This window comes from Taurulus bubalis (assembly GCF_910589615.1).
Source record: "Taurulus bubalis genome assembly, chromosome: 14".
Taxonomy (NCBI): domain Eukaryota; kingdom Metazoa; phylum Chordata; class Actinopteri; order Perciformes; family Cottidae; genus Taurulus; species Taurulus bubalis.
Window position 1 is genome coordinate 5,392,999 of NC_136602.1, and position 12,818 is coordinate 5,405,816.

General features: G+C 40.4%; 1 protein-coding gene across 1 annotated transcript; it reads left to right on the forward strand.

Annotated features, from left to right (window-relative positions):
- Positions 1 to 3,839: 3,839 nt before the first annotated feature.
- LOC306746520 (solute carrier family 22 member 7-like) lies at positions 3,840 to 8,046 on the forward strand (the record flags this gene model as incomplete). Its single annotated transcript, XM_079229443.1, has 9 exons — positions 3,840 to 4,220; positions 4,823 to 4,926; positions 5,230 to 5,384; positions 5,570 to 5,738; positions 5,913 to 6,036; positions 6,430 to 6,530; positions 6,694 to 6,908; positions 7,064 to 7,172; positions 7,797 to 8,046. 9 exons carry the CDS (start codon positions 3,840 to 3,842, stop codon positions 8,044 to 8,046), a joined length of 1,608 nt encoding a protein of 535 aa, XP_079085569.1.
- Positions 8,047 to 12,818: the final 4,772 nt, after the last annotated feature.

Sequence of the window (12,818 nt, forward strand, 5' to 3'; positions counted from 1 at the left end):
ACGTTTTCTTTACTTTTGTAGTTAATGGCTTTTTAGTTTATTTCAGTTCACACAAACACTCTCCATCCACCCGATACAGGCCTGGCCCGCCTGCTCTAAACTGTGTGTTTAAATCAATGAGCGCTCATCATCATCAGAGCAGACACATTATTCAAGAGTGTGATGTGGATGGAGAATGACTCACTTGGAGAAGCATTGTATAGTTTAGCCTGTTATATGTATGGTATAACAAAGTAATAAAAAATTATACTAGATTAAGTCATTAGAAACGGGTAATAGTATAGTATATGATAAATAAATGTAATAAAAGTAATGCAAAAAAGTATGCAATCAAAAAGAAAATGTATAGTACAACATAAAAATAGTTAAACAAATGTCATGGAAAGTTCTAGTATATATCTAATGTATATATATATGTGGCATAAAAAGTAATTAGAAGTGTCAAAAATAATGTCATAACAAAATAAAGTAAAAATATCTTTTGACACGCTATTTCATTAATATTGTTTTTAGGACATAATATAGTATGACCATTTATGACATACTATGACCACGTTTATGACTTTCTAATAATATTACTTTTTCATGGCACATAATACCATGACCTTTTTATTACTTACATTTTATATTACATATATATATATATATATATATATATATATATATTCAATATGAACAACCTGATGTTGTTAAAACAGTGTTGTGAAACACTTCAATGATCATGAAGACGAAACAATACTGTTAGTTTATGGTGATGAGCTTAACTTTATCTCTGCACCTGGGTTGAAGGATGCCTTCTGATCTTGTCCCTCTTTAAATAATTACTGGGTTCAGAGCAGTGTGATTAAATCAATGAGCTCTCATCATAAAAGCCGACACATTAGCCTGCAACAAAAAGTGTGGATGAACAATCACTAACTTGGAGAAATTAAATATACTTATTTCTAATGCATTACATTTGTTTTGCTTTAGTCATTATTACTGTGCTTGATTTTTGGTAATATTAACAGTGTAATATTGATATTATTTACATTCAAAATCGATTAAAATTGCCGTCAAACAAAAAAAGGTGTGAGAAAAGACAAGAGGCGGTCCTGTGAGCTCCCACGGGACCAATCAGGTTTGTTTGAGCACTATAAGATAAGTTGATTCTCTCCTCTTCCTTCTATGAGACGCTTCCCTCTCACTTCTGTGAAAAGGTACGTTCCAATATATTTTAAATGTTTAACCCACTTGGGTTTTGTGTGTTTTACTTGTTGTGTCTGTACAGGTGTAGATAAAAGCATATATTAATATTGAATTACTTTCAAGCTGATTCCAGAGTTGAGGCTAAAATGTAACTTTACCACATCGAAATGGAAATTTCCAAACAAATGAAAAGGGTCTGTTAGTATTTTTCAATGCTTTCTGTATCAATCAGTAACAGCAGAAAATAAAAAAGCACTGTTTCACATCCAATCACAAGTTTCTCCATAAATCGCTGCGTCTGTGTATGCTTAACGTGTGCTGATTAGTAATCTATTCAAAAACTTTATGTCCAAAGGTAACGCAGATTGTTAATGATCAAGTTGGCACAGTGTAAAAAGCTGCGGAGCCTGAATGTAGTCCTGCTCACCAAAGGAAAACCATATTGCGGACAGAAAACTATGCAGAGAACTGAATTAATAAAACAAATAATAATATTAATAATAATACATTTTATTTGTATCGCTTTTAAAAGGTACTCAAGGCACTTTACTGTCACGATGTTGGTTTGTCGGGTGTCCTGTCTTATTGTGAAGTCCTTGTCTTGTGTGTGTCCTCTGTGGTCCTGCACTTCCTCCCTTGTGATTGTCCGTGATTGTCTGTCTGCCCTGTTTCCTGATTTTTTTTTTCCTGATTCCTGTTTCCTTTCACCTGTGCTGCCCTCAGTGTTTCCACCTGTTCCTCGTTACCCTCCTCTTCTATTTAAACGCTGTTTGTCTTCTGTCCCCTTGTCAGATTGTACTGGTTTCAGAGGGCGGGGCAGCAATGAAGAAGGCCTGACCCCCCAAGGACAGAGGAGGTTTATGTGCTGGGGTGAGAGCTGAATCCGGATTGAAGTGGTTCATTCAGTTGGTTGGAGTCCAGGTGGGTTTTGAGTTGGTTGGCAACGGTGCGTTCAAGTATTTTAGACAGAAAAGGGAGATTGGAGATGGGTCGGTAGTTGTCCAGGATGTCAGGATCCAGGCCAGGTTGTTTGAGGATCGGTGTGACTGAGGCAAGTTTGAGGGCCAGTAGACGGGGAGGAGTTGATGACAGAGTTTAGGGCCATAACTAAAGTGGAAGGAAGGGGTCCATTACGCAGGTTGGTCTTCGTGCCAGGATTTGTTAAGATCTGAGAGGAAGATTAAGGAGAAGTGGAAGAGTCTGACTAACTGGTCGGTTGGTGAGGGCGAGTGGCCAGTTGATTGTTTCAATTTTAGTTTTATAGGAAGGAGTTGCATTTCTCAGCGGGGGAGGAGTGCATAGAAGTTGCTTTATCGTGGAGAAGAAGACCTTGGGGTTGGCGGAGCCGGAGTGGACGACGTCAGAGTAGTAAGTGCAGCGTGTGGAGAGGCAGTTTGTAATGCTGCATGTATTCCTTGTAAGCCGTGGTGTGCACTGTGAGTCCGGTTTTGTTGGAGATTTCATGAGTTCAGGGGCAGTGTGGGTGAAAGAGGCAAACTGATCGAGGCAGGAGGACAGTGTTATTGTAGAGGTTGAGAGGGATGAGGGGCAGATGGAGATTAATGTGCTGAGGGGAGTTGAAGCATCAAAGCATATCCAGCAATTTTCAAAGAGTGTTTTGTGGTTGGTTGAGAGGATTTTATTTATTTTTTATTTTTTAATTTTTTTGTCAAAAGTGACTAGCGACAAATGTAGCGACTTTTTCTGGTGATAGAGACTTTTCGAATGATAACATTATTTATACGGCGCCTTAAAAAACAGAGTTAACAAAGCGCTCTACAGAGAAGCAAATTATAGTCATAGGTGACGTCAAAACAGGTAAACATTTAAGAAACCAGGAGCCAAGAGGACCATGAAGGCAATGAACGTACTAAACCCGAATAACCAAAAAGAGCAAATGGAATAGAAAACAAACAAAATCAGGGGGAACATAAAATGACCATATCACATCATAAAAGCAAACTATCTATAACAATGGGTTTTAAGAAGTTATTGATTCTGCAAGCCTTTTCTCCTCAGGTAAGTCGTTCCAAAGTCGAGGGGCCCCTGATGCAAAAAGCATGGTCACCCTTTTGATTTAAGCCTCGACTTTAGAGCGGCCAGAAGGGCCCCACCCGAGGATGTAAGGCTGCGAGCTGACTTATATGGGGCTAACATTTCCACAATGTACCCAGACGGGCTTTGAAAGAGATCAGTAAAATCTTAACATTAATTCTAAAACGAGCAGGGAGCCAGTGCAGAGAGTAATGTGATGTCGTCTGTTAAAACCAGTAAGAAGCCTAGCTGCTGCATTCTGGACTAGTTGGACTAGTATACGCTCAAAAATACAGAAAGGAGCCGGAATCAAACCCTGAATTTCAAAGGCTGGCTGAAGCCACCGCAAGCAAACAATTGCTTTATCATTATATTTTCTGTCTCCTACAGCTTGTGCAAATTAGCCGATGACATCATTTAGTCACTTTATTCAGGGATTAGCAGCAGTAGTGCAGAATTAATAATGCATTAATCCTTTGCATATGTACAGTATATGCAGGTGAGTACTTTCACGTGTTTAATTGCATTGATTAGTGATCCAAACAGTTGATTTATCTCTTGTTTTACTTACTCAATTTAAATTGATTTCTAAATGTGTTCTTCTAGAAACCGTGAAGATGAAGTTTGACAATATCCTGGAGGAAATCGGCGGTTTTGGGCCTTTCCAATTCGCCATCATCGTCCTGCTGTGCGCCCCTCGTATAGTTCTGCCCTGCCACTACTTATTGAATAACTTCATCAGCGCGCTGCCTCCTCATCGCTGTGACATCAGCACGCTGGGCGACGGAGGACTCTTCCGAAATTTGACCCAGGAGCAGAGACTGACCGTCAGCCTCCCTGTGCAAGAAGACGGATACCCGAAATCCTGTGAGATGTTTGCGGCGCCTCAGTTTCAGCTCCTGGACAACGGCTCCAGCGGCGCTGACCCGCCAACCGTGAAGTGTCAGAGCGGATGGGTTTACGACAACTCCACCTTCACCTCCACCCTGGCAACAGAGGTATCATCATCATTTCAGTGAGCCAACAGCTTTTAAACGGCAGATATTGTTGGCTTACCCCCAAACACTGCAGGTGGATCTAATAGCAGCATTTATGATGCTTTTATTGCATGAAAATCAAATCCAGTCAAAAAAAAGTATCTGCAAAATATTCACTGTCAATGCATTCCTTTTTAATATAGCTGTATTAACAGTAACCATGCAGTTAGGTGATGATACTATATAAACAATGACTTTTTCTGCAACTCAATTCATATAAATGACCCGCTTCTCCCAATTTCTGACCGACATATGTTTCTTTTATCGCAAAAAGGGAAGGTCATTCTTTCAACAACATACTTTTATTACAGCTTTTTAGTCCACTCTGCGTCTGTTCCCGAGACACATGGCAGCATAGTTGTTTGGAACAGCATATTGAATGTATGTTTCCCCCAAAATGAATATGTGACTTAATAAAGTTAAACACAATTTTCTGTAAATTACATTAAATGTGTTTTGTTGTTTCAGGGCCACTAATATATATATATATATTAAAAAAAAATAAAAAATGTGTCCGGCAATAGATAATCTAACGCCCTTTTCTCTGTGATCTGCTCTTCCAGTGGGACCTTGTCTGCGATAGGAAAAGCCTGACACAAACCACAGGCTCAATCTTCTTTTTCGGAGTGATGATCGGGGCCATTACCTTTGGATACCTCTGTGATAAGTATGTCAACCGACTGTGTCTCCAACATTTGCGTGATAAATCTATTTAAGTAGTTCAAATGGCAAAAAAAATTGCATATACTTATACATACAATATTAAAGGGACCATTCGCCACCTTTCATCTGGATGGGCAAATTGCCTTGGATGGGCAATGTACACGGGAGAAGACAACCTTCTCCCGTGTACATTGCCCATCCAAGGCAATTCCCCCCCCCCCTGTGTGTGTGTGTGTACAATCGGCGCTGAATGTAAAACCCATGTCATCAACGATATCATCTTAAATCGACCTCCTCTTATTTGCAGGTACGGGAGGAAGATCACTCTCCTGGCCTCGTACGTCATGGCCACCGTGTTTGGCTTCGCCAGCTCGTTTGCGAACTCCTACTTTATGTTTGCGGTGCTGAGATTTCTCACCGGGTTCGGACTGACGGGAATCGGCGTCAACTCTCTTGTTCTCGGTGAGTTAGCCGAGTTGAGCTCTTTCGGCTCGAAAGATGACGCAATGTGATGTTTTGTGTTTTCTCCCAAATGGCAAACAAGCTAATCTGATCACAAATGTTCAACCGAACTCCCCAGTGGAATTGAAATAAACTGCATTTTCATTGAATTATCAATTCATTATGCTATTTTCCTCACCTTGCAGGCATTGAGTGGGTCGACCCAGGTCACCGGTCGTTTATCGGCGTGATCGGCAGCCTGTCCTGGTCTGTGGGTAACATGTTGCTGGCCGGGTTGGCCTTCCTGGTGAATGACTGGCGGACACTGATCATGATCGCCACCGCTCCACTGGGCTTAGCCGTCTTGACCTGGTGGCAAGTAAAACACATACTTGTGTTGTAGTTTTCTTTCACATGGACATGTCACCGTGTGGAGCTCACCTGAGGTCAAGTATCACTGAATAAAGCGCTGTTGCTTTAATGAAAATGAGACGACGAACCGTGTTCTTTCAATAATGTCCTTATTAAGTATTTTCAATGTAATTGCAGGTGGATTCCTGAATCGGCCCGCTGGCTTTTGGCCCATGGGAAAGTGGAAAAGGCTCAGGTTTACCTTGACAAATGTGCCAAGTTCAACAAAAGACCACAAATGTCATTCAAAACCAAACTGAAGGTAAGTTTGAGCCTGTTAAGCCCTACGGTCCCCCAATCGGGGGACCCTTATATATCAGGAAAATCATGGTATAAATCCTCCCCCCCCCCCCCCCCAAAAAAAAAACATGTTAAGTATCAAATTAAACAAATCAGGGCTACAATAAAATATAATCCCGATGTACAACCTCTAAACACAACTCAAACAATAAATAGGGTTAGGGCTTAAAGGGCTACTGGCTTTTTATAGGGTAATATGTGTATTTTTTTTTTTTTTCTAACTAAATTAATTGTTCTGATAAATTATGTTTCTGTTAGTAAAATGTGTTGCTTAGCCCATATTCCTCTGTAAGATTTGCTTGACCATAAAATGTGAACCGATACCCTTTAACATTCCCTCTCTGCCCCTGTCCAGGCACTCTCCAACATGGAACGTCAAGACAAAAGCTACACATACCTTCACCTCATCAAGACCCCCAAGATGAGACGGCTAACTCTACTCACTGGGATTGTGTGGTGCGTACTACCTGGAAAAATACCATATGAAAATAGAAATGTCAAATTGGTTATTTCTTGAAAACGTTTGCATCATTAATTGAATCTCCTCAGGAGAGATATAGATGTATGAAAGGAGGCCCTCCAGCTACAGAAACATAATGATTTGTTATTGATTATGCAGGTTTGGAGTTGCCTTAACGTATTATGGAATCAGCTTGAACATCAGTGGATTTGGTTTAAACATTTACCTCACCCACTTCATCTACGCTGCCATTGAAGTCCCTGCTAAGCTGGTGATCTATTCATTTCTCAACATCTTTGGACGGAAGAAGTGCCAAGTAGGCACGCTGTTGCTTACCGGAATCTGCATAGCCATCAACATATTTTTACCAAAAGGTCATTATTCCCTTTTACACTTTACAGGAGTCACACACGGGCTAATATGTACATTATTCTGTATGTGATACTGTGAACTGGTATGATCAGTGTCCGTCTCATTTTTGTTTAAAGTTAGTTTTACACACTTATCTTGTACTGCTCCTTCTGCGTAGATCTGTGGCATGCGCGTGCCGGTGTCGCCATCCTTGGAAAAGGTCTGTCCGAAGCTGCCTTCACGGCCATCTTCCTCTACACAACAGAGCTTTACCCCACAGTTGTCAGGTTAGTTACTGTCATACAGCTGCATTGACCTTTTTTAATGCTCATTATTCATATGATTGTCTTTTACCCTCCTAGGAACTAAAAAGTTGCAGTTTACATGCATGTCCAAAATGTCACGTCGTCCTAGTAGACGTTTGTGTGTAATTGGCATGACTTCTTGAGTCATGGTCAAAAACGTGTGAAATTTGACCATTAAGCCCTAATCAGTTCATCCTTGAGCCCAAATTTGAAGAGAATAACACATTTACAGAAATTGGGGAAGACGTGTTCACTGTGACCTTGACGTTTGACCTTTGACCATCAGAATCTGATCAGTTAATCCATTCGTCCAAGACGACCTTTGTGCGAAATTTGACTAAACTCAGTCAAGGCGTTCTCGAGATATGATGAGAAGGGAACGGGCGTAAACAAATTTTGTAAAAGAGGTGCGACTTGCCCTTTAGTTAACCATTTAGGTTCTAACCATCCTTTTTATTTTTCCATTTAAATCGTCATTGGTAGAAAAACATATTTTTAAATTAAAAGTCTTGAACATTTCCTGTCTGCAGAAACAGATGCCATAATGACGATGGGGGGGATTAATTATAAAGTTGTGTGCTTATGATTTACCTTCTGATACTCCAGACAAAACGCTTTGGGCTACAACAACTTCATGAGTCGTCTAGGCGTGTCCGTGGCGCCGCTCATCCTGCTGCTGGAGGACGTGAGGCCTGTTCTTCCTCAGATCATCATCTGCTCCGTGGCCATCGGCGCCGGCCTGGCGGCTCTGCTGCTGCCAGAGACGCTGAACGTGACGCTGCCAGAGACGATCGAGGACGTTGAAAGTCCGAGGTGTGTAAACGGATACATGAACGCCACCATGTGTAACTATTGAAATGTTTTTGGCGACATCTGGAGGAAGTACTGAGAATAAAACTGAGACCCAGCAATGGCCTCTGAATTAAGTTTTGCTTCTGATTATTCAAATTGAAAATGTAAAGCTTTTTTTCTTGCTATCCATTTCTAAATTAATCATTTGAATCAGGAGTATTAAAAACATTGGATGGAACCAATAATATCAACAACTAAAGATGAATTAGGTTCCCCATTGGCTTATATGTATAAGAAAGGTTTAATACGGGCCAGACATAATTTTTAATGCTATAGTTTGAGGTATATTGTGTTGCATTAGATTGCAAGATGACCTCAACTCACTGCTGCATTGTTTTTCTTTCATTTCAGAGGAAATGAGGTCTACTCTTCCCAGGACCGGCTCTAGCCCTTTGGTTGCCCTAGGCGAGATTGACACCCACAGTACTTTACATCACTGAAGAGACACATATTAACTTAACTGCTTTACTTTGCATAGCCGTTTTTCGCTAAAACATTGCACATTCTACATTGCAGTTCAACAATAAATGGTGCATGGACAACAAACACCAGAATAGTTTCAGAACACTTTATTTTTTATTTTAAATAATTTATTACACACTCAAAGTTAGAATTAAATGAACTCCATAAACTGTCCAAAACACTTTTTTTCAAATATGTTTATTGAACGAACCTCAAAACATGATACAAGCTGTATAGGGAATGACTGGTTAACAAGGTTTGAAAGGTTTGACTTTTTTTTTTTTTTCCCTTACACACAAATGTACCCCCCCCCCCCCCCCCCCCCCCCTCCAAACAGGCGAACAAGCATCTCCCACCCATTTTTGGAAATGTAAAGTCTGGTCCTCTGCAAACTAACTCTGTCCTTACTGCATCACAGAGGGCTGGCCAGTCAGCAGAATCTATAGGTTCTCCCTGGATATCAGGAATTGCGGAGGGTGAGGTGTCTGCAGGCGGCAGTGTAGTTTCACTGGTGCCCTGAGTGCTTGATGTGGTTCTGGATGTCCCTTCACCTGTATTCAAGCAAATTGTATAGCCAGACAAGCGGTGTTTAATATAATAAGTGAAATGATCATGAATGTGGTTGAACTTCTTTAAGAAAACAAGCTATTGTATTTAATACATGTTTCTATTGTACTTTAAAGTATGGATGTGGCTTGAATAAATACTATTAAATAGACTCACCTGATGCGGTCTGTGTGTTCCTGGCCTGTGTGTTCCTGGCCCCTTGAGTGCTACTGGATGTCCCTTCTCCTGCAGCTGTATTTAAACAGAGTTCATCCATGCTGTTCGTTACACAATTGCATTTGGTCATTTTTATCATCCTACCACATAGTTGCATTGTACAAATACATTTTATCTGACCATGTAACTTGTAGTAGATAAATAAATAATGCTACTGATTACAATTAGTAGTCTTAATGTGACGTGTTTATGAAAGTAACTATAATAAAAACGGCAACAATAGTACTAGTTGTGTAGGCTACTTATAAAGTTCAGAGGGAGGCGAATCAGGCGTCCTTTCTCCAGCAGGTGCCGGTCTCTGAAAAAATTGCCTGAGTGCATCTGGCCAATTTAATAATAATAAAAAAAAAAAAAACATTTTAGTATATTCCTGGGGAGGAACTGTACAGAAGGGTGAACACCGCCACTATCCCCAAAATGGTTACTGTGTGTGTATGCACCTGCTAGTTGTGAATTCACTAAACAGAACTTATGCCATTTATAATGAATGTAGACAGCAACTGTACTTTTCATAACTAGCATATGTTATCCAGATACTGGTCTTTTGACATGTACATCCATGTAGGTTCAGTGAAGTTACGTTTGCTAGTAATAGCCTACATAGAAAATTAGCAAAGTAACAGTTGCTAGCTAGCTATAGCTAGCCTAAGTGACAGCAATGAAACGTCCAATATTAGGTGATGCACAATAATACATGTATTTTGTTTGACACCTTAATGGCTGAGATGAGAAGACTTACCTCTATCTATTTATATCTATTTCTTTTCCTCCTCTTCCTTTTTTCGTCCCTATGCTCCAGATGGTTTAGACCGCTTCATTTTTTGCAAATGTCACGCGCCAGTCAAAGTGGCTGCGCAATACATTTTTTTTTTTTCAGATCGCGCACATTTTTCAAACCGCACAAACTTTTTTTTTGGAGTGAGCCATCTTTGCAAGAGAAGATCTTTGATGTGACGGGATTTTTGGCCGAGTTGTTGTCTTCTCCGTAATAGAACATCTTAGATGTGACGTGTCTTGGCCAATCAGCTTTAAGATGTTTACAGCGCCCGTTTCTCAATATGCGTGTCTCTCGTTACTTGATGAGAAAACCCATTTGTCGCCCTAGGCAGTCGCCTAGTTCGCCTATAGCAATCGCCGGCGCTGACTCTCCCTGCGCAGAGTCTCCAGCTCTTTTCCTGGAACCAATGGGCACAACTGACATTGAACAGTGAAGCGACAATCTGGACAAGGACTTTGTTTTATGTTCGTACACCTCATACAGAGACACTTTGTCTTTACAATTGTAAACAACGGAGATGAGCCCATTGTTATGTATAGAACAGCCGGCCGTACCACGTGACTGATTCAGAAAATAGTTTGTGGGTTTGCCGTGCGATTTGAAATATAAGAGGCAGAGAAACTCAATGGATTTCCCCCCTTCCTCTCTGTACCCAGCTTCATGTGTGCCTGTGAAAGGGTATTTTATAAAGCAGGCGAAATAGTCTAAAAAAGCCCAGCACAGTGGAAAAGTTCTTATTTTTAATTTAAAAAAATTGGACACATCAACAAGCAGAGCTGAGGCTTGAAACACCGATCCTCTGACTGAAAGTCAGATATTCTAACCACTGACCCACAGTCACATCACAACCCTCTCCCAAATTGTTTCGAGTTTTGATTTTGACCCCGCCAATATATCATAAAGATAGACACAATATTAATAAGTTAATAATTGATGTATTGGCGTCACAAACATAATTAATTCCATTTAAAGCTTCACACACCAAAGCCATGGTGTCGTTATGATCACTCTGCCTGTTTTACATCTATTGTCCACTTGGTGGCGCAGTTGAGCAAATGAAGCTCCATGAAGCTCCGGGACATGAGCGAACCAATTGGATGGAAAGCTTCAATGCTTCAGGAAGCTTCACCTCGCCATCACTAATGAAAGGTACGACACGAAATGAAGGGGAAATGGCTTCTCATGAGTTTTTATTATCTGTGTTGAAGGAACAGCCGGTGTTCAAGGTGGGACTAGACGCCGACACTGTTGTTGTATCCTCAGTATGCAATATACAAGATTTGGTAGACACAAGCCAAGGCAATCCATTAGGACACACACACACACACACACACACACACACACACACACACACACACACACACACACACACACACACACACACACACACACACACACACACACACACACACAAGGCTAATCTCGTTAGCAAGGCCACTGGCACAACACCAAGCGACATCTACGTATGCTCTGCAGCAGAATGCACACAGCACATGGCACACAAAGTTATTATCTTAAGCATTATCTTAAGCATGTTACTATTCGGTCACGGCTTACTGAGTCTACATCCTTGACCGGGTGTAACCTTGATTGTTGCGTTGTGGTAACGTTAGGTTCTCTAAACTAAATTTGCATCGCGGACCATTTTCAACAGCGCCATGCATGGAAGAAGGCCTTACCAGAAACAAACGAGGATTCAATAGCAATATCTGAGGAGATGCCACCATTATATTTATTTTTTAATCCATATTTGACAATATATGCTTTGAGTAGTGAATCCTGGTAGACATGGGGCGATTTTAAAATTCATTTTAAGTGACATTAGCAAGTGACAAAGCATTCTTTGAAGATTTTTTTTTTCCAGAGAACCACCAACACTTTGCTTTCAGGTGTTTTCAGACCCCCAAACCCCCTGTATTCTGTACACTGTCATCATACTATGTCGTATTTCACCTGTATTGCCACTTAATTAATTTAATAAAAATGTTGTATCATCCATAAGTCGTTTGTGATTGGGTCGGGTCCCTAATTTTGACAGCTGTGATTTGTGAAAAAATCTAAGTTATGAAGCGCACACAATTGGTTGTACATATAACTCGGAACGTATTTTGCCTCAATTGCCCTCTCTACCAATCGGTGCCTCGTTCTCTGAACTTACTTTTACTGATGGACACCGGTCCTGATTACACTGAAATAAGCATCTTTTAGCGACCTCGGATCACCTTCCCTTGACTGCAACCTCACTGTGGGTCTTTTCCTATTTGAGTGTGTTCAAATAAAAGGCCATGTGGCAGAGTTCAAAGAACAAAAGAAAAATGTTTGAGCCCCCCAAAGTCCTGAAGAATATGTTTCTAATCACACAAGGTAACCGACAGTACAAGATGTTAGAAAAATATATAATCTTTATGGTCTTCAGAGGCTTTGTTTTTATGAGCCAAAGCTGAATACAAATCAAGCCAAAATGTAACAATAATCCTCCATTAAACTGAGATGTATCACCATAACGTTCTCATAAAGCTTCCTTTTTTAAGTTAACATAACTAAACAATTCCTAATCCTAGAATTTGGTTTATGGAGTTTGCTGCAGGAAAGATATAAAACACGTGTAACATCTTGGATAGCTAACTGCACATTCTAGCATTTATACTGACTTTGAGATCCAAATAAACTTTCATTGCATCATATAACATTATGAAACTATCCATTTAGAAGTTTATCACAAGTTACTGCATATATTGGTTTTGCAGTGAACA